The sequence below is a fragment of the Protopterus annectens genome, chromosome 7.part1 (genome assembly GCF_019279795.1).
Source record: "Protopterus annectens isolate FY-2018-M chromosome 7.part1, PAN1.0, whole genome shotgun sequence".
Taxonomy (NCBI): domain Eukaryota; kingdom Metazoa; phylum Chordata; order Ceratodontiformes; family Protopteridae; genus Protopterus; species Protopterus annectens.
Window position 1 is genome coordinate 480,378,374 of NC_056740.1, and position 23,020 is coordinate 480,401,393.

General features: G+C 42.8%; 1 protein-coding gene across 1 annotated transcript in view; it reads right to left on the reverse strand.

The window, feature by feature from the left end:
* LOC122807832 (RNA-binding protein 5-like) overlaps positions 1–23,020 on the reverse strand; it is a 1,001,232-nt gene that overhangs the window by 695,168 nt on the left and 283,044 nt on the right. The window contains exons 8-9 of the mRNA XM_044078931.1: positions 21,709–21,777; positions 20,964–21,124 (exon numbers count right to left, since the gene is read on the reverse strand). Of these exons, the coding sequence (XP_043934866.1) occupies positions 20,964–21,124; positions 21,709–21,777 (230 nt within the window). The remainder of the gene's footprint in view (positions 1–20,963; positions 21,125–21,708; positions 21,778–23,020) is intronic.

Genomic DNA, 23,020 nt, shown 5'->3' on the forward strand with positions numbered 1-23,020 from the left:
GGGCTTTGAAGGATTCCACCTCGGTTTTGAGGAGTGTAAAATTTGCTTTAGAGAAGTTTTTCACTGTGGTTTTCTGGGCATGGGGTGGGGTCGGGATGTGAATATCCAGTGAGATTAGTTTATGGTCTGATCTTACCAGTGAGGGATACACTTCTGGTCTGGAGCATAGAGTCCCCATGTTGGTGATGATCAGGTCCAGTATGTTTTCCCCTCTTGTGGGAGTGGTAACAAGTTGTTCCACAGCATGAGTTTATAAATTCTAGGAACCTTTGGGCTAGGGTGTTGGAGCTAGAGTAATGCTCCCAGTCTATGTTTGGGTAGTTGAAGTCGCCCAATATAATGGTGTTTGGAGAGACCTTCATATTTTCCAGTGTTCTCAGGAAGGCCGAGTGGGGTTCCTGGGTTTGGGAGGGTGGTCTGTAGCAGGCTATAAACTGGAAGGCAGTTTTACCTACTGTTAGTTGCACATGGATAGTCTCTGATGCTTCGTGCTGTGCCACCAACCTGGAGGTGTGGGTATCTGACGAATATTGATACTCCCCCTCCTTTTGTGGTTCGGTCCAAGTTTTGGGATCCGTTTTAGGTGGTATTAGCATTTCAGGGAAATAACAAGCAAACAAACAACAAGCATACAAACAAAGCTAGATTCAGCAGGCCCGGATCTAGTCTATGCTACAGCAAACAAGGTGTACCAATTTCAGTAAGAAGCAGTTCAAATATGCAGGCACTATAAGCCTTTAACCAGAAATTTCCAGCTCAGAAGGGCAGAGTCCAGCCTCTTCTCCCACAAGAGTGCAGACCATGAACCTTCTTAATGTAAAATAACTGGCCTGAAGCCCTGGTGCTTAAACCAGAACTAATACACTTTTAGAATAACAGACACTGAGCCCTCAATCAGCAGTTCCCAGCTTAGAAGGATGTAAGCTACCTGTCCTGCCACCACCTCTGTCTGCAAAATGCAATTACTGGTGCCAGTATGCAGTCTGGCATATGGAATTAGCAGAATGCAGGATGCCATGAAGCCCAAAGCCTGCAGAATTTTTCTTGCAGATAACTGGGTCTTTGTTGCCAACATTTTGAAGTAAGAAGTTAGCTGCCTTTATCTGGCGTGAGATAAGCCATCTGGGCAGTTGTATTTAAGCTTGCACCCAGGAATATCATCTCTTGAGAGGGTACTAGTTTTGATTTCTTTTCATTTACTGTATACCCTAGGCAAATTAATAATCTTTTTACGAACGTCAGATGCTTTAGTAGAGTGTCCTTGTTCTCTGCTTTTATAAGGCAGTTGTCCAAGTAAGGATATATTTGAATTCCTCTGTCTGCAAAATGCAATTACTGGTGCCAGGCATTTTGTGAAGACCCTGGGCGCAGTAGATAAGCCAAAGGGCAGTGCAGAGAATTGGTAGTGCATTGAGCCAGCTATGAATCTGAGGTATCTTCTGCAAGATTGTCTGATTGGGATATGCAGGTATGCCTCGTTTAGGTCCAAAGTTACAAGCCAAGCCTTCTTGCCCAGCATGGGCAGAAGCTGCTGCAGTGTCAACATTCTGAATTTTGGAACGTCCAGAAATGTGTTTAGGATAGACAGGTCCAGTATTGGTCTCCAGGCTTTGTCCTTTCTGGGTACTAAGAAAAGTCTTGAGTAAAATCCTTGTCCCTGCTCTTGCTGTGGTACTTGCTGAATGGCCCTCATGTTCATAAGGGACGGAACTTGTTTTTGTGCCTCTGCCCAATGATTGTGTGGCAGGTTTGGCATACCTTTTGCCTTTGGCAGGGTGTGAAAGTGGAACCTGTAGCCCTGGAACACTATATTCAATACCCATTTGTCCTGGGTGATCATGTGCCAATTTTGAGAGAAAAATGCTAGTTTTCCCCCCTAAGGGGGCTGCAAGAAGATAAGTGCTTGGTGCTGGCAGATCCAAGTCATTGGCACTGTTTCCTGTATGGCTGTGCTTTGTCTTCTCCACTTTTGGAGGTAGAAGCGCCCCACTGTTTAGGCCTGTACGAGTCCTGGGGCTGCGATCTGCTTCTGGAACGTCTGTATCTGCCTCTGTGTGGCCTGTCCCGACACTGGAAAGGACCAGTTCTTTGTAGGCCAGTTCCTGCTAAATCTTGGTGGCTGAACCTGTAAAAAATCCATTACTGTATCCATTACTGTTTGCATAGATTTCACTCTGTCCTCCATTTTCTTCAAAACCTCCTCTGCTTTAACACCAAATAAAGTATCATGCTGTAATGGACCATCTAATAATTTTGCTTTAACATGGATTTTGTTCCTTTAACCAAGCATGCCTCCTAATGACAGAACCCGTAACTGCGGCCCTGCCGGAGGCCTCCAGAGAATCAAAACCACATTGCGATGTATGCTTTCCCCACTTGTTCAGCTGCATGCAATAAATCCTGCATTTCCTTATTTTCTGCACAATCAGAATTGGCCAACATTTTCTGTTTTAACAGTGACATTAAGTATTGCTGATATTTAATCATATGAAATTGACAATTTAAAGCCCTCACAGCCAAAGTAGCAGAAGTGTAAACCTTTTTCCCTCATCTGTCTAGTGCCCTTGAATCCCTGTCAGAAGGGATAGGGTTTTTTGCAGTAGTGGCCTTAACCCCCTTGAGGCCCTGAGAAATAGTTTCTGGGTCAGCAGCAGGGTTTTTATAAAGAAATATATGTGAAACTGGAACCCTGTAGTATCGGTCTGGTTTAACAGGAGCTGGAGGTAAGGAGTCTGGAGAAAGGCCGGATTCTGAAAATACATCATCTACAATGTCTAGCACAGGGGGAATAGCAAAAGGCCTGTGCTGAGGAAGTAAAAGAAAATCTCCAAGCCTTTTCTTTGATTCTGAGTAATCTTGGCTCTCCCAGTGGAAGTGCTCCCTCATGGTATGCAGGGTTTCCCCAAAAGAATAATCCTCAGGAGGAGAGGCTGAAGAAATGGATTCTTCAGCATCAGAATCCTCATAGGGAGGAAGAGAGTATTCCTGTACAGAAGAGGAATCAGAGAAAATGGAAACCTGATCTGAAGAGTCATAGTTTGTCTCTTGCCTAGGCCTCTTGTCAGGAGGGGGATGGGAACCCCTGAACAAGGTAATAAGGTCTTCGGCCATTTTGAGCATCTGTTTCTTAGGCATGGAAGTTTGTCCTGGAGAATGCTGTACTTGTTTCTTTGTCTTTAAAACTGCTTTAGTCTTTGCTTTTGAAGCTGAAGTAGGCTTTACATACAGCTGTGTAGGTCTGAAAACACCCTCAGAAGCAGATGCCTGCTCAGCGGCTCTGGACCAATCTGAGGGAATGATTTCAGAGTGTCCAATACCTTGAGTATCCAGAGGCCTAGCTGGCTCCACGTGGGAGTCGTCAGCGGCCTGTGGCTCTGAGGTAGTGGGCGTCAGGGGCTGCAAAAGCGCTTCACTGAGAACCGGCGACTGACTTAGCGGAAGCCTCGTCGTCAGTTTTGCATCTTGGATGCCTGTCCTTCTCATTTTCCTTGCGTTTTTTTTAGAAACTACGGTCGGCTGTTCCGATGGCATTATATAATTGAATTTTCGGCCAAAGTAATAAAAAGCAAAATCAGACCAACGCTTAATAGTGCGTTGGTTGAATCTAGCACAAAACCGACAGCTAGCAATGTTATGATCAGGGCCTAGGCAAGGAATACAGTAAGAATGAAAATCCTTATTAGGTATTTGCTTCCCACAAGAAATACAATTTTCTAACTTTTTCTGACATCGGACTCTAGCAAGAAAAAAAAAGTTTCCCCAATGGGGTACATAGCTTTAATGAAGATTTCGGATCTGAAATTAGTCTGTGAAAATCTCAGGGGTCGGCCGACCAGCACTTGCGAACTGCTTTTGCTTCGGGCACCGCACGGCAAGAAAGACTGGAGAAAATGGTGTCGGCTGCATCTTATACCCCTTGCGCACTGGCGTCAGGGAAGAGGCGACAGCAACAGACGCTGGGCCTACACTTTGGAATTCAGGCCGACTGCGGGTAGCCTAGTTTTGTCCTGTTTTAAATGAATCAGGTTTATTAATCAAACAGATGTACGCTGTTCTTTAGGGACTATGTAATCATCTATTTTAGATGTTTTTGCATTTAGTATGATGCTGTTATAAAGATGTTAACATATAATGTTTTTAAAATGCATCTTGGTTACCAATTAGTGTGTTTTACATAACTATATATTTATACACATTGTTATAATTATATTTACATGTGTATATTAGTATGTTTTTTGTACAAGTACACACACACATATATAGGTATATGCACAAATTAAATTTATAAATTTATTTAATTTATTTATATTTAGTGTACTTATCAAGTTTAAATAGTTTTATAGGTTTTAAATTTTAAACTAAGCTATCCTTTTAAAATCGTTGTACATAGATTTATTTAACTTAGACAAGTAGTACTGATTTAATTAAAATTGATTGACTGCTGATAAAGTGTTAGCTAGTTGGCTTGTAATTTTGTCTGAAGAAGGTGAGACATAGGGCTCGCCGAAAGCCTGTTTTGTGCTTACAATATTGCCTTTATTAAACCAGTGTTCTTGGGTTGTGCTCCGCTGCTCATTTTCATCTTTTCTGATGCTGCCAGCAGGATAACCAAAGAGTAATGACTGCAACAGTGAAACACGAACAGCTGTGAACCAATATCAGATCTGAGGCTCATTTAATCATGTAAAACTGCCCTTTTTTTTCTTTTTATTTCATAAACAGTGTAGCTGGTAAATTTCTGCATAGTCTTGTGCCTTAGACTATGGTAGGATTTCAGTACTAAAAGTACTGTATATTCTGTTCCAGGACTGGTGCTGTTTGCATTTCCATTTTGTTGTTACACTTTTATATTCTGATCATCATTTACCTGCTTAAAAGTTGTATTCCAGTGCATTTCTGTTCTGAGTCTGCCCCAACCCCAGCGAGACATTAAGGTAAAGCTTCTGAAATTCCAGCCCCACCCCCTAGCGAGACATTAAGGGGAAGGCTTCTGAAATTCCAACCTACCTGGCATCGCTGACTTGTAGGCTTAGAGTCAGTTATACAACTAGATTCTCGGCTGGGGTGCCTTCTGTGCAGAGTCTGCATGTCCTCCCTGTGGTCGCCTGGGTTTCCTCCGGGTGCTCCGGTTTCCTCCCACATCCCAAAGACATGCTGTAGATGGATTGGACACACTAAATTGGCCCTAGGTGCGAGTGTGTGCATGTGTGTACCTTCTGTGGAAGGTTGGGCGCTGGGCTGGCAACTCGACACCATAAAACTCCACTGCCAATCATGAGCTGACAGGTGATCTGCTGTGGCGACCCTTAACCGGGAAAAAGCCGAAAGACTATGACGAACTCCAACATTGCCTTTACTTGATTAGATCCTTCTTTAGCTTGCCTGTTTCTTGTAGCTTTTTTCTCCCAACCTTCTAGCAATCCAACTTTCAAAGTCCTTACTGTACCAAGTAACATGCTAAGTAGCATAAAGCAGCTAGTTTGCATGCTGAGGAGAACTGCTCCTCGAACGTATTATACAGCCTACTCTAATCTCTAGCCCCCAAACCACCCTTAAGTCATCCCACAATTAAACCTTTGCAGCTCGCCCAATAAAGGACCAGATATTATGGATATGCACTTTCCCAACTTCATTGCAGCCAGTTTTGGTGCATATGGGTATACAGTAAACTCTTGTTAACCAGCACCCATGAGGGCTGGTAGATTACTGTAGTTTCTGGTTGCTTGAGAGTTACTATTTAAAATAGTAATACTGTACCCTATACTATTTGCTTGGCTTGACTTGTTCTTAGGAATAAATTCCCTCTCCCCAACCTATCTTCCTTTTTAAAACTCTAAAAATGGGGTCTATATTACCAAAGTGAAAAACCCTATTCCCAAATACCTAAACGTCAACACCTGTACTGTGAAAATCCCGAACGTACTAAACCGCGAAAAAAAAAAAATATTGAACCATCAGTCAGCCAACCCCCACCACCCGCTACATACTACCTACCCAAAGAAAATAAATAAACCACACACATACACTAACCAAACCCTACTTCTGACCTAAGGTAAAGCACCAAAACCCTACCTCTAACCCTACACTAAACCCCACATACACTAACTATGCACTATCCTTAACGACTCCCTATCCCTAAGGTCTGTAACTACCGCACACGTCCCCTACACACACCACACCCAAACAAAATAAATAATCCACATGCATACATTTAACAAAACCCTACCTCCAACACTACACTAAACCCCACATACACATCTATGCACTACCCTTAACCCCTCCCTAACCCTAAGGTCCGTAACTACCGCACACTACCCCTACAGACATACACCCAAAACAAAATAAACAATACACATACATAAACACTTAAAATAACCCTACTTCTAACACTACACTAAATCTTATATACATTACCTATCTATACACTTACCTTACCCCAAATCCTAACACTAAAGTCCTATCGCACACTTACCTTATGGAGCTATACCACAAATAGGCCAAAGAAAACAAATCGACATTTCGGAATTCGCGGTGTTGTACGTAAGGTATTTCCGTACTTCGTGCAATACAGGTCGCCGTCTTCGTATTCGCTCATACTTTTTTCGTGTTCGTAATATAGACCCCTAAAAACATAAGGTAGGTTTCTGCCGGGGGGGGGTGGGGGGGTGACTAAGTGCAACACATGAAAATTGTACTGTATTTCTTAGATTTTTTATTTTCTGGTTGCTCAAGTTCCAGGTAACAGAGCTTACTGTACTGAAACAATGTAACAGCTGTCCATTGTTCATTGACAACCATTTAATCCTCAAAGGAACAAACAGTATGCAAAACATGTATATACACTGTTTCTGGAAGCAAAATGTTTGCATACACACACAATCTGGTTGTCAGAAGCACAAACAATACGCAGCCATACAAAGACCTGCTTATGCTGAGGCACTTAAGTGCAATCCTCCCAAACCCTAAAGGCTTCCCAGACATTCTACCTGCAAAAACTATCCTCAGTGAACCTGAAAGCACTCAGCAGAAACGACCAACACTCACATGCAGCCACACCCAGTGGAGCCTCTTCCAACCCACAAGGCAAACCAATACACTACCAAGAACTCTAGTCATAGCAGACTTCACTGTACGACATTGATTACTCAGTCACGAAGATGAACAAAAACAAAACAGTCAATTGTCCACTGAGGCCAAGATCCACCAAAATAGACAAGCACTCAAGTCGCTGTACCACAGATACCAGTATGATCCAGTCACACTCCATGAAGGTGAGACATACCTGCCTACACTATATAAAGAGACATTATGGAGCTCAGACTGTCACACACAGTTATGTGCCTTTCATTGAGGCAGCATTCTTTCAATAAGGATGATGCCACAATACGAGAAGACGACGATTGGGCCAGTTTAAGTTTTTGATGTCATTCTAGGGGGATGCAATATTTGTCAGTGTGAGGGGACATGGTTAAACCACACGGCTTTGGCAAGGATGATCTGCACCCTGTCTCCTCCAACCTTTCGAAGATTTTTCACCTCACTTTGAAGAATGCGGACATCTGTGCAGTTACACAGACATGGTTTAAAGTACAGACACTACGCCAGTAGTACAAGGCTTCAGTGCATTCCACTTATTTAGACCAGCAACTGTACAGTCAGGGGCTAAAAGGCGGTGTCTGTCAACAAGCAGCAGCATATATCTAGGCTGGGTAAACAGGATGAGGTACTGGAGTTCCATGCCCAGACTACTGCACAGCAAATACCGTCTATGTCCCATGAAACCCATAGCTCATACTTAGATCTATTGAAGACGTTCACCATTCAACCAAATAACTCATTCGGAACTTAACTATCCCTCTATAAATTGAGAATCGTGCATGACCACCAATATGTAGGCATGGAGATTCTTAGACTTTGTAAATACAACCCAACAGGCCAAGTTAGTGCGTATGCCTACTATAGGTGCAAATATATTGGACACAGATACTCTCAAATATGGGAGAATGCCTGACAAACAGTGTCCTCTCCGGTAAGGTCAGACCACAAAGCACTCTCCTTTGAAAGAAAGGACCAATTCTGTAAACCCAACAAACCCTGTAACAGTTAAACTACTTCAAGGCAATAGAACAGTTGTGTAAAATCTTACCATAACCATAGATGTCCCTCACTTTCATGATGCAGTATTCTTAACATGCGGGATTCCAAACATCGGTACCACCTCTGGCAGCGAATCCCTCATGTTAAGAATACTGCAACATAAGAAAAGAAAGACATCTACTTTTATGCAGTGACTACCTGTCAAAATTTCAAGTGCCTCCAAACCCAGACTAACAAAGCAGCAAGCCTAAAACAAAGCAAACCACCCAGGTGAAGTACAAAATTAAACAAGTTGTATAACAAAAGAAAAGAAAACAATTATAAACAAATTAAGAAGTGTAACACCTTAGAATAACCTCAAAAGCACAATAACTAGTGGAATGCATGCAGATTACACAGCTATGCTTATAAACACCCAGTGGTTGTTGGTCTAGTATACACCTATGAGCGTAACAAAAAAAAAAAAAAAAAATGGAAATCCAGTTTGCAATAGTCTACACAGAAACTAGGTTTCCCAGCTTGGCTTCTAGAAAGAAAAAACTAGTCAGTCTTGCAGATGGGCTTGGTTTTATCCAAGTAAAATATGATATGCTTGTGTACACCCAAGAACTGGGAGTATTCTCTCTCCCTTGTTCTGAGGATTACAGAAAAAAAGCAGCATGACTGAGTGGCTTAATGATGGACAGCTCATTTACTACTATGGGTATAAAAGAGGGAATGGCCCTTAGACACGCACTGTACACTGTCTTTATGCAAAAGAAGGAAGGAGAGGGGATGCCACCAGAGACTGGAGCTCACAAAAACTCTAAATGAAGTAAGGGCTACTAGAAGTATGGGTTTTCATGAACAAAATCTGAAACAGAAGCTGCTGGTACAAGTGGAGGCACAGAGAACTTTAAGAACAAAGTTAAGGTCCCAAGAAGACTTAATAGTTATCCTGGGAGGTTTTAGGTTCATAGGTAAATACTAGGCTATCTGCCCTAGGGCATTTATAAGCCTAGCCAGAGTGTATTTGGCTTCCGCCTCCCTATTAGATTAGCCTACTGTGCCCCTGAAAAGTAGGTCACAGAAGGTACCCTTTAAGATTAGTTTACTGCACCTCTGTCTAGCAGGGACACAGAAGAGATCCCAGGGGTGAATTTGCGATTTCCAATCCACACGTCCAGATTTCGCTTGAAGAGGGTCAGCGAGGAGCTATGTCTAACATGAATTGGGATTCTATTCCAGAGTGAGGGGAGCCTCTGGGAAATGAATCTGTCCCTCCAGCATGTCCTATTTATTTTTGTGCTGAGGTTTAAGTCCCTGGAGCGTGTAGCTCTAAGGGACTTGGATTTTTTGAGGTGGAGCATGTCCATTAATTCTGGGTTTGACATGGCTTTGTACGTCAGGCATAGATCGCCTCTGAGTAGGCGGTAAGCAACTGAGTAGAGCTGGAGTTTCTTTAGTCGAGCTGCATAGGACATATGTTTGTAGCCCATGATCCTCTTGGAGAGGTACTTTTGGGATCTCTCAAGTTGCTGCAGGTGTCGGGTAAGGTACATCCCAAAAGGGGCACTGTATTCAATTATGGGCCTGATGAGTGACGAGTAGAGGGGCACAATGACCTCTCTTGATCTACATGCAAACCCTTTCGTGATAAGGTGGGCTATACAGAAGGTCTTTCTAACCACTTTGGCAACGTGATTATCAAAGGAGAGATTACTATCTACGTTGGTCCCCAAATCTCGAATTACTTCTTCCATACTTAATGGATCCTATGTGGTAATTTATGGGCACCTTGTTTTTCCCAAAGGGGATGACTATGCACTTTTTAGCATTTAGCTTGAGGCCGTGGCTCTGGCACCAAGCATCCATCTCTGTGAGACCCTTCTGGAGGATGCTAGCGTCAGCTGGAGATTCGATTATGGCCCCCAGTTTGCACTCATCTGGGAACTTTGTCAGCCATAATCCCCCCCGTGTTAGCCTGAACCTCAGAGAAGTATATACCGAACAAGAGCGGTCCCAGAACTGAGCTCTGTGGGACGCCACTTGTAACTGGTTTGGATTCGGACATGGCACCTGCGATTCTGACCATGTGGGTTCTATCCCTGAGCCAGTTTGCAGCCCATCTTGTGATACAGGGGTTGATATTTAAGCTGGTAAGCTTATTTATGATGCCCGAGTGGGGTATCATGTCGAAGGCTTTTGCAAGTTCCAGGTAGGCTGTGTGGACTACCTTGCCCTCAATCTATGGCTTTGGTAACCGTTTCAAAGAAATCAACTAGGTTTAAGAGGCAAGATCTGCCCTTAAAACCGAATTGGGTAGGGTCCAGTGTCAGGAGGCTCCCAATGTCTTTGTTTACGAGTTCCATGATAATACACTCCATAGCTTTACAGACCAGACTAGTCAGGCTTATGGGGCGATAGTTCCCGGGGTCCGTTGTGGCACCACCTTTGTGGAGTGGGACGACTGTAGCTGTACGCCATTCTTTGGGTACATATCCTGTAGTAAGGCTAAGTTTGAACAGTGACTTAATGTGAGGGATAAGTTCTTCTTGGAGCTCATGTAAGACACAGCCTGGGACACCGTCCGGTCCCACAGATGCTGTGTTTTTTGCTTTGGAGAGGGCAGCTTTCACCTGTGCATCTGTGATGTCAGGGAGGTTGCATTCAGTTGGGATAGGCATTTGCTCCTTTGGGAGGGAAGGTGGGGAGAAGTTTGCACTGAATCTGTCTGCCAGAATGTTGGCTAGGTCTGCAGGCTCGGCATATTTTGTACCGTTATGCAACAATTCAGAGCATATCTGGGAGTTTCCACCCATATTCCTGACATAACTAAAGAAGGCCTTGTGATTATCTTTAGTGTCTAGGGCAATTTTTCTTTCAAAACTGGCCTTTGATGATTTTATGAGGGATCGAAGTTTCTTGCTAATACTGATCAGAGATGCCTTCCCTTTTGGGATTTTGCTCTGTCATGTAGTAGCTTCCTCCTCCTGTTGTATAGCTTATTTTATGGCCGGGGGTCCACCAGACAGGTCTCTTGTTTTTGGAGGAGTGAGTCTTAGTTTTATTTGGGATAGCACGATTCATGCATTCCTGCAGGTGCTCATAGAATGCATTTGTAAAGGATTCTGCAGATTGGGCTCTATTATCCTCTGGCCCGGGGGCTTTGAAGGATTCCACCTCAGTCTTGAGAAGTGCAAAGTTGGCTTTTGAGAAATTCTTTACCGTGATTTCCTTGGCTGGGGGTGGGGACGGGATATGGATGGCCAGGGAAATTTGTTTATGGTATGATCTTACAAATGAGGGGTTTACCTCTGGTGTGGAACAGAGTCCACATGTTGATGACCAGGTCCAATATGTTGTTCCCTCTTGTGGGAGTGGTGACCAGTTGTTCCATCGCGTTAGAGTTAATAAATTCAAGGAACCGTTGGGCGAGGGCGTTTGGGCTCGAGTAGTTTTCCCAGTCAATGTTTGGGTAGTTGAAGTCACCCAGTAACAGTTTGGAGAGACCTTCATATTCTCCAGTGTTCTCAGGAATGCCAAGTGGGGTTCCTGTAATAGGGAGGGTGTTCTGTAGCAGGCTACAAACTGAAAGGCATTTTTGCCCGCTGTTAGTTGCACATGGATGGGTTTCCGATGCTTCGTGCAGTGCCACTAACCTGGAGGAGTAGGTATCTGATGAATATAGATACTCCCCCTCCTTTTGTGCTTCGGTCCAAGTTTTGGGGCCGAAACGCATGGTATGAGTTATAACCTGGTAGTAGTGGGGTGCTCTCAGGAGCCTTGAACCAGGTTTCCGTTACTGCACAGACATCGATTTTCTCCATACTGAGGAGAGCTTCAAGTGTGTGCATCTTGAGGTTTAGACTTATGGCACTGAGTAGCATTACCTTTAGTTTTTTATCCTTGGGTTGTCTATGGAGGTGGGTTTGTCCTTTGAGCCTTGCCTAAAAAAGGCACTATGGGGGTGGCAAGAGCCTTGGCCAGTATACGAAAGCCTAAGGGTGACAAGTGCAAGCCGTCCCTAGCGAAGCAACGTGGCTTGTCGAGCATGTCATACTAGGCTGACAGACACTGGATCCCCTTTGAATGACACCAATACTTTAGCCAATTGTTGAAACTGATCATTTTGTCTTTATACTGTGGCACCATTCTTGGTGAGGGCAAGATGCTACTCAAGGTCAGGGTCATACCAGCCTGGGCTACATGATCAGAGAGCTCCTCTATGTCTCTTTCCATGTAGTCCAGGGAGGTACCTCAGGTCATTCACACCAGCATGGACAATGACAGAGTCATACTTGTACTTGCTTTGGAGTGACCTGAGTGCTTGCGTTATGTGGCGAATCCTGGCACCCGACAGGCAGCTTACAGTGACCTTCTTGTTCAGTCTGGTGAGCGGGACGTCAGTGTGCCGGACAATAGACTCCCCTATAACAAGTGTATTTGGTGTGTTATTTGGCCTTAAGGGCTGTGACTGTGAAGCACACTGATTTTGAGAGATATGTGATTAATGGGTATTGTTGAGGGGTGGCTGTTGCTTGGATATCTGCTTAGGAGGTCTTTGCTGTTTAGGCAGATTTTTATTTAGAGCCCCCGAGTATGTTTTTGTGCGTTTGTGTGTTGGGTATGCAGATGCAATAGGTCTGTGTGAGACTGGATTTGTGGTGCGGGTGGTTACCTTTTCCTCCTGACTGTCAGTCTTGGGTTGAGAGAGCTCTGCCTCCAGTTTGGCTGTGTAACTGCATCTCTCACATGCATTATAGTTTGTTGGAAGGAGGAGAGGGTTGTCTGTGTACATAAGGCAATTGTAACATTACCTCAAAATTCCCAGATTCACCAGCTGGACTGTAGAGTAACCGCGAAATTGACCCTTGGACATACCAGATTAGTATAGGGAACTGTTTTTTTACTGATCAGATTAGGGAAGGGAACCGATTTTTTCACTTGATCAGGAAAGACCAATCGGAAGCCTAATACTTATGAGAAGTCAAGGAGGATGTAGTGCTTTAGTGTTTCCTTACATGGCTGAGCAAGTGCAGGGCTTTAGAAAGAGAATACAGTGATTACTTTGAGAGTTTGAACAGTTCTAAGGGAAAAAGTGAAGAGCAGACTTTGTGGAGCCTGGAATAGTTTAAACCTGTTTAGGCGGCGCTGCCCAACGCTGCTCAGTGCGCAAAACCGCACAAAAAGAGAGTTGTAGGGTTTTAAGAGAGAGATCAAGGAGTTTAGAATTGACGGAAAATGGCCAATAAAACTACAGCTTCTAGGCAGTAACCACTCCTCCAGAGATAGGCAGGCTGTTCAGTGTTAACTACTGCCACTGGTGAACACAGAGACTTCCCTTTAGCCCAAGCAAGCACTAGCCTTCTAGAAACTTCCAAACAGTTCAGAACAGCAAATATGTAACAACTTTCTTAACTTTCAGAAAGTGGGGAAAAGAGCAAGATTTTTTGTTTTTTTCTTTTTTGTTGTAGTTTAAAGGTAGTACACCTTTAAGAGACTTTTACCTCTAGTCTGGAAGGGGGGGGGGGGGCGCTAGAAGCAAGTATGCAGAAATGGCGGATGTGTACCTTAATGGAGAAGTTCACACAAATAATAGCATGAACCTTAGGATTGAGGAGGGCCCTGCTCTCTAGCATTGACACTAAACAGAAAATATCTTCCACCTGACTATACAAAAAGATTTTCTAGTGATAGGTGTTCTTGTCAAGAATATCTGACGTATGTTCTCAGAAGAGAGGATTATAGCCCGTCAGACACCAATCAGGCATAATGTGAGGCTGACGGATTACAAGTTGGGGTGAAGTAATGAACCCTTGTTTTGTGTGAGCAGGTCCACTCTGTGGGGCAACTTGTGGTGATGACCCTTGGCTAGGGGGTAGTGAAGGGGGAACCAATACTTAGGCCAAAAGGGAGTCACCAGCAAGATTTTTGGTTCATCTCTCTGGATTTTTAAACAAGGCCTTGAAGAGTAGCGGCATGGGGGGAAGGCATAAAGGAATCTCCCTTTCCAAGGGAATTATGTGGCATCCATCTTCCATGCCTGAAGGCAAGGCGCCCTTGAACAAACAAGCTGTAGTGGTCTGTTGTGTTTGAAGACAAATGGATCTTTCTGAGCAATACCCCATTTGTAGACCATGTTTAGGATGACCTCTCTGTACAGCAATCTATTTGAGAGAGTCTTCCCTTGACCTGCTTAGGAGGTCTACCAGGACACTGTCGAGGGAGAGTATAAGCTACTTGAAAAGATAGGTTTGCTTTTGTGGCCTGTTCCCATGCTTTAAGAGCCAACTGCAGAGCTGTCGAGACCTTGTTTCGCCTTACTTGCCTACCAAATGAACAGTGTCATCTGTGAAATTGTTGAAGGGACCTGGAGACCAGGTAAAAGAAAGAGTGGATGCATTCTGTCCCCTGAATGGCCCTAGACTCTTTGGGAGCCCGTTCATGTCCCAAGGCTACTTCTGTAGCATTTCTGTGTAGGTCCCGGTGAAGGTATTTGCAAACTGTACGAAGTCCTACATAGAGTTTTTTCCATGATATACCATTGAAGTGATTTCTTTAGGAAAGGAAAAAGTAAGATCTGGGAGTCCTGAGGATGAGAATGTTGGGACAAGACAGACTTCAAGTACCACTGAATATTTCTCAAATGGAGTCTGGTGAAGTGCAGCAGGGGTATGGTTGCTGCCATGAAAACCATGGTCCTGAGGACTTCCTTTGCAGTGCAAGTTTGAAGTGGCAGGAGAGAGCGTGAACGTAACTTTAGCGGCTTAGTACTTCATCTAGTGGTACAAAGACCTGCAAGAGTTAGAGGTCCAGTATGCAGCCCAGAATGTCCAAATCTTGGGCAGCATTCAGAGTGCACTTCATGAAGCTGATCGGGAACCTCCTAAAGCTGAAAGCGGAAAATCGTAAACAGGAGATGTAGCAACAGTGTTTGTTGAGAAGGTGCCTGTATTAACAGGTTCTCCAAATATGAAAAGAGCAAAAGCAGTGCCCCAGAAATGCGAGTGGCCCCTCCTTGACGGGTGTGTGTGTGTGTGTGGGGGGGGGGAGGTATTTTAGCAACTCTCACTAATCCTCCAAAGTAGAATCAGTTTAGGAGATTGAGGTCTACTATAAGATCTCCCAGCTGAGTGAATGGTCAGGTGTCTGTCTTTAATGCCCTGTGTAGACAGAATGGAGCATCTCCTGTGAAATAAATGGTTTAAAATTTTGTGGAGTCCTTTAGTTGTATTTGTGAGAAAAGGTTTTAATTTGGCTGACAAAATATTTTAGTAAACGTTTTTTAGTAAACATTTGCTTCTATCTCGCCAATCTCAGGTTAGCTTCAGGATGTTGGTCTTGTTAAAATGCTTTTGTGTCTAGGTTGTGAAAAAGCAATGAACCTGTAGGATTTAGAAACAACTCAGTTTATTCAGTTGGTTTATTAGGCGCTCATTTAGTCCTGGAAAATATTATCTATGCAGACTCAAAGCAGACGGATGCTGGTCTTCATTAGAATGCTTTACTCTATCTCCGTTATGGAGAATTCGAAGAGGTTATTTGAGCATTGCTCAATGTTAGAACCATTTAAGAGTGCACTATTTATTGCCAGGAATGGGGGTGTGTCCCAGGCTGCCAACCACTCAGTGTGGGTGTGTAAATGGATATGGTCTTTACTCATGCATTTGTGACATGTAATTGGCAAGCCTTGGGATCCCCTTGTTGTGTCTTTCGGCTTTTTCCCGGTTAGGGGTCGCCACAGCGGAACTCTGGTCCGGTAATGACAGGCAGTAGATTTTTACGTGCCGAGTTGTCGGCCCTGACGCACAACCTTCAACGAAAGTACACCCATTCACGCACGTCTCCACACAGAAGATGCTCTAGCTGAGAATCGAACAGGACGTCTTACTGTGAGGCAACAAAGCTACCGCAGCATCACCACCGCAGTCCAAGTTCAAAATTACATTAATGATTTAATTTAATTTTTAATGGCTTAATTTCCACAAAATCAATAAATCAAGTCAAATAAAATAAGTGGCCATTGAAAATTCGATCCACTACACATACACAGATTAATAGCAGCGCTTTTGTCTTACTTCATCAGGAAAGTGTCTCCTTAAATCAAAATGCTTTTTAACTCATCAGGATCAATTGGAGGGTGTGGGGGGGGGGTTAACTTTTTAGAGGAAAATACAAGTCCAGCAAGTCGGAGTATTAAACAGAGTTGTAATGTTGGTGCTGTGCACACCAAGTTTAAAACATTAGCCTATGGTAGGAGCCAGAAAACAACCCTAGGGAAAAGGCTGTGGTGTACGGACTTAATACTCATGCAACTGTAAGCAAGGAAGAGTCTCTCTCTTACCTCCCTAAATGAGACTACTACATGAACAGGGGAATTGAAGCCTGGGAAAGGGGATTTACTGTCAAGCGCTCCCCTCTCTGTTGCGAGAGCAGGGAATGGTGCAATATGCTGAAGGAAGTTTAAATTAATACATGTTTACTGAGGTTTTATCTAAATAGAAACCTTAGGCTCTTTTTTCTCAAAATAAATAAATAAATAAATGGGGGGGGGGACTTTTCATGGAGGGTCAAGCTACTTTCTATGTTCAGCTAAAAAGAACAGGTGGTGACATTGGCGCTCTGCACTCCTAGTTTTAAAATAACCTTTGGCGGAAATCGGAATCCCAGCCACTATGAAGTGGGACTAGTGCAAACTTCAGGAGATTGTGGAGACGAGAATCGCATTCGGTAACAGACTATTCTTAGCTAGACTCCTATCATGGAAAGGAGGACTAGAGATTAAAAAGGACCGACATTTGTCCCGTTCTTTTAAAACCCAAACTCCCTAAAACATGAGTAGGGTTAACACGGGGGGGGGTTCCAACCACTTGCTCTAGATGAAAAGTGCAGAATCTAAAGTGATCTGTTCAGCGAGTAGCGAGACTTGCTAAAATAATAGTTCTCTAAATATGGGAATATCTGAATTCCTCTCAAGTTTTGCAAAATGCTATGACTCGTGCTAGACATTTTGTGAATACCCTGGGGACTGCAGACAGTTCAAAGGGTAAAGAGGAGAACTGCAAGTGCGAAGAACAAGCCGAATACCTTAGAAACTTCAAGAAGGATGGGTGAACTGGGACATGGAAAAAGGCAATCTTAAGATCTGCACAGACTACACTGGCCTGAAAAAAGATGAATGGCATATAGTCTAAAGCAAACTACCTAAAAGATGGAACCTTGAGAAAGGTGATGAGCAACAAATCCAGTACTAGTCTCCATCTTCCTTTTGTCAGTATCAACAAATCCAGTACTAGTCTCCATCTTCCTTTTGTCAGTATCAACAAATCCAGTACTAGTCTCCATCTTCCTTTTGTCAGTATCAACAAATCCAGTACTAGTCTCCATCTTCCTTTTCTCAGTATTAGAAACAGCCTGGAAGCCATTATATATTATATTACAGCTGTGACACAGATTCCACTGCACCTTTGTCGAGCAGGCTTTAATGATGGAAGGTTTACCAGACTGGGAAGAGGAGGGGAAAATGCCTTAGAGAGAAGGAATATCCTTCCATGCTATCCCATAGCCCTAATGAATGAGAGAGGACCCATCAGTCTATAGTTATGAGCTGGCGTCAAGTCTTTGAGAGGGGAAAGGGATGGACTGAAGGAGACAGGAAGTGGTAGAAGTAGTCATCCTGATTACGCCTGGTAGAGAGAATTCCCACTCTTTGAATTTGTCAGATTTATCTTGAAATCTTTTTTCTGTGCGTTTTCTTGTTCTTGTAAAGGAGGTCTAGATTCCCTGTGAGGGAATGAGGTGGGTTTTGCCCGGTAGTTTTTCAAATATCTGGGGAGTGGAGAGATGAAAATTTGGCTCAAATTGTTCATAATTATACCTTGCTCTTGGCAAGGTTTTAAACCAGATGGTGACTTCAAATACTTTACTAGGTTTCTACAGGACTATTTTTCTACTTTCTATTTATCATTTCCACTGAACTACAAAAAAAAAAAAATTCACCTGCATTGCAATTCCTCCATGAAGGTCAATCAACATGTTATGTCATGTGATAAACAAGATTTCTATCTTTTTTGCATTAAGCAATTTTATCACCTGATGTATTTTCTTGGCTATGCTTATGAAATAATTTATGTACTACTTCCCATTTGTAAAATTTCTTTTTTGTATAACAAGTTTTGTTCAACATTTCTGTGTTTTGTGGAGCTTTTCTCCCCGGGCCTCTACTGGAAATGGACATGTATCCAGCTAGACTAGCCCGGTCAACAAATGTAAAATAATAAAATAAAAAATAAATAAACTTCACGGCTAAATAAAAGAATCCTATTCAGAGGAGAGTAGAGAAGCTTGGCTTTGATGTCCTTTGGTAAGGACCAAGAGCAAAGCCATGTGTACCCCCTTTCTGATGACAGCTCTAGTGGCAGCTGCCCTGGAGGAGGCTCCCACTGCATCACAGGTGCACCTGACACCACGTCTAGCTAGCTGTGAATCCTAAGCCACCTCATACAGCCTGATGCTTAGTGCCTGGCACTTCCAGAAAAGATCAATTACCCCAAACAGTAAATATTTTTTTCATTTGAGTCTGATAATTCAAAGCTCTGACAGCCAAAGTTAAAGAGGGTATACCCTTTTTCCAAATCTGTACTGTCCTGCCATCTTTATCAACCGAAAGGAAAGCATGAAGTAGTTTTGACAGCTTGTCTACAGAAAAAGAAAAAGTAGAGGCATCCATCACAGGATTCTTACAAAAATGTTAGGTTTTGTAAGTGCCTGAAGATTTATCAAGACCTTTTAGGTACTGGGCTCTGAAAATCAGGAGCAGTGGGAGTACATGCAACGGCATCCAAGAAAGCTTACAGGACAGAGTGGTGCACTGATGCCTACCCTCTCTATCAAGGTACATCAGAAATTTGACTGGATTCCCAATCAAAATGCTTCAGTGCGTTAAAAATACTTTCCCCAAAGGAAGGTTCCTCTACAGCAGAATCAGGGGATAACAAAGCATAATCACCAGAGGCCACTTGGCCTAGGGAGTGAATCTGGGAAGAGCAGGCCAGAGAATGTTCATGTCAGACTGCCACCTCATCCTCTGAGGAGGACTCCAAATGTCTTGCGAGAAGCGGGAGTAGGAGGAGTGCAGTTTGTCGTTGTTTCAGACAAACATGAATCACCAATCTCTGGCAGGGTAGGTGGAGTCTAAGAAACCAAACGTTCTGCAGGTTTTAAAACCTCAGAGACTGTGTCCAGGGCCCAACTGGCACCCAAAATATTAGGTCTAGGCCTGTTAAATGTATTCTCCAGGATGCGCAGAAGTCCAAAGTGGAAGTATTTATGACTAACTTGGGTGAGGTGCCTAGGGTGCAGAGTCTCCAAAGTTAAGCGTTAAGGGATGAAAGGCATACCTATATGGTTTTAGGTAAGAAAGACTAGCAGATAGTATACAGCATGATTATAAAAACAAAACAGGTGCTGAGAGTGGAGATCCTTGCAGAAAATCGGCGATATTGTAGTTCAGGGCCTCACCAGTTAGTTTTGTGCAGAAGTGGGCATGTCGCAAATTGAGTGACAACCCGGTCTGCATATTACTTGGGGTTTTCGACAAACTGGCAATAAATTCTACATATACATATATATATATATATATATATATATATATATATATATATATATATATATATATATATAATTTTTTTAACATTTTAGGTCGATTAAAACTTGCCGTTATACACAATATGTGCATATCAAAGTTCAGTCATGCTGCAACACCCTGTAATACTTAAAGACTTAACCCCACAACTGAGTAAAAGAAAGAAGAAGCGGTTACACTTCCGTACAATTGCGTGCTGTGCTGACAGCACATAACCGTTCAAAGTGTCAATGTGAGATTTTGGTGACTATTTGACTATTAAAAGCACTGTGACAATGGAAACACTTTAGTTTAAATAAGAAGCTATTACGTTGTATCAAATCCATAATTTAGGAGTTGGCAGTCCTCTTAAGAAACTGAAATACCCCAAGGTCGAGAAAGTGTTTTTTTTTTTTTTGTTTAAATGTCGTTCACGCCATACCAGTAATTTACTTCAGTTTACTGTTATATTTACTGTCCTATTACAACGCCAAGTGCACTTTTTTCCTTTGGTTGTACATTCGGAGGGAATGCATATTCATGAATGACATATCACAGGAGTGAGTTTTGGGCGTGGCTTGTTACTGCACATCTGGTGAAGACCAAAGACACCAATGACCATGCGTAGAACAGACAGAGGTGCAAAAACTGCATTCAGCTGAATGCAAAATAGCCTGAAGTTTTCATGCTTCTACATCCGCTAATCAACCTTAACAGCCACAGGCCCAAGTCATACATCAGACATATGGTTCTACAGAAGGTTTTGGCTTTGGAACCCTGGCCAAATATCCAAGTTTTTTGGCAAGATAACCCAACAGTCTGGAATACGTCAACAGTGATCCAAGGATAAGACATGTTAAATAGCCACAGAGATCATCAGCTACACCCTAAAAACAGTACCAATTTTCAATTATCCACACACTCTTCTATCCTTAAAGGTCCAGTGAAGGACCCAATGCCAGTTTACTCACTCTTCCGTCCCATGCCACATCCCCCCACAACTCCAGCAACTCCTCTATAAAACAATATGCAAATATGTGCAGTCTTCCTGGTTAATTTCAAGCTGCTGTTTCCCTTCCAAAGGCAGACCGGAAGGGATGAAAAAAGGATTACATAAGCACATGAATCCCTCCTTCTTACATCACTAACAGTTTGAAGACATTCAATGTTGAGCCACTTTTAAATCTCAACTATGTCTAAAGACAAGATGCAGTCTAATACAAAGCAGGAATTTCTGCCAATAATTAGAGAGGAAACTTACCAATGCTGAAGGCAGCTGTACAAAAGCAAATCCTCTGTTTTGCTGGGTCTGCTTATCTTTGATTAGTCGAATATTACCCACGGACAAGGCAGCATAAGGTGAAAATGCTGCTATGATTGCTTCAACTGATGTATGAGGTGCAATGTTTCTTAAAATAATTGCTTAAACAGGAAAGAAAAAAAATGTGAGTTCTTTGTAAACTTTGAATTTAATACTATTTCTAGAAATTAAGCCAAACTAAATGCCCAGTTGAACTCTACTTATACCTTATGCAGTTTTTTGCAACATAAAGGCAAATTAATTACACTGCTCTACGGTTGTAACAAATGGCAACTACTACTCTTGCAACACAGTACCACATGCAAAGCAAACCAATGCTGCAACTCCCTGCGGTGGCCTGCACATGCGGTGAGGCTACTGGCATACAACTCTTTCCAAGCTGCGTTATGTTATGAATGTGAGCTTTACAAAGCGTCTTCACAGAAATTGCCTGTCAGTAAAACCTGTACAAAACAATAAGGACTCAAGTGAACATGCAACATTCTGAAAGATATCCATTCAATGATACTGCACTGATCTGACTGCAGAGACAAGCCAAATGGATTAAGTAGAAAACAGTTCAGCTGCTCCGGCATGGACACCTCCCTGAAATTTTTCTAACTAGGTAAATAAAGCAGTTTATACTTTTATTTTTCACACTTGCACATCCACACCAAGACTATGAGCATTACTTAAAAGCACTTACTGTCACTGTGAAATTCATCAGACTGTGTCTGTCTAGATGAACTGCCAGAAGGCACCTCTTGCTCAGATTCTGAAAATGAAAAAAAAAAAAAATACAAGTTAGAAATATTTTTATACACTCTCTCCACTTTCACAATCTACCACAAGAAAAGCTAATAAAAATAAGGCATCCTATCAAAAATTCATACTTTCAAAATAGGGTTTAAATAATTTGGGATGTCAATTTTAAGCTATAGGTTAAACACACAATGAGAGATGCTCAAAACTGGAAGAGTCGTCAGGAACAGGTGAAAAAATTCAACTTACAAACATGAGAATCATTTACATTAAGTTTGGTCCAACACTGACCATTCACTGGGCATCACCAAGACTGCATACTTATAAATAAATCCTCAGTTTTTCAAATCTAGGGAAACTACATGAGGACAGTCGCAATTACAAGAAAAGATGCACCCTTATCCCAGTTGCTTTTAAAAGGCTGAGTCTCGGCATCATTGGAAACTCCTACACCTAAATGCATGCATCCCATTTAATCAGCACACATCCTAACACCACCTGGCTGCAGATAGCAAAACCTAGCGCCTGAGCCCACTATATCACCAGCAACCACTGACCAAGCAAATACTTTGGCAACTCGACTCTGGCACCCAACTGTTATAAGGATATACAAAAACTGCACAGCTTAAGAACTCCAACTGATGGATTCCCTCGAAAGAAAATGATAATAGAAAATGAAAAGTACAGTTGTGTACACTTACCATAAACGGAGACGGTAGAGTGTATTCACTGTTGCAAGTCCTCACACTTGGGTTATCTGCCTGCAGGTAGCCCTTAGTCAGCCTGAATACCAGAGACTTAGCATTTCTGCATCGGTTGCTGTCACTCCAGGACTGACGTCAGGTCAGGGGTAAAAAAAAAAAAAACAGGCAGCCAATGCCATTAAACAAGTTTTTCTTGCCCCAAATGTCAGGAGCCCCCCAATAGTAAAAAGTAAATACCAAAACCCCTGCAAGGGGTGAGTAATATACACAAAGAAGGGGGCTGGAGGGAGGGAAAGGTTTAGTTGTGTACACTTACCATAAATGTAGATGTTAAGAGTGTATTCACTGTTGCAGTCATTACATTTGGGTAATCTGCTGGCAGGTTGCCCTCACAGTCGGCCTGAATATCAAAGTCTTGGGTGCTGTGTCAGTTGCTGTCTCCTCTTCCATGACATCAGGGGTATAAAACATGCAGCTGACGCCATTTTACTCAGTTTTTCTTGCCCCAGATGTCAGGTGCCCCACACACACACACACACACACACATATAAT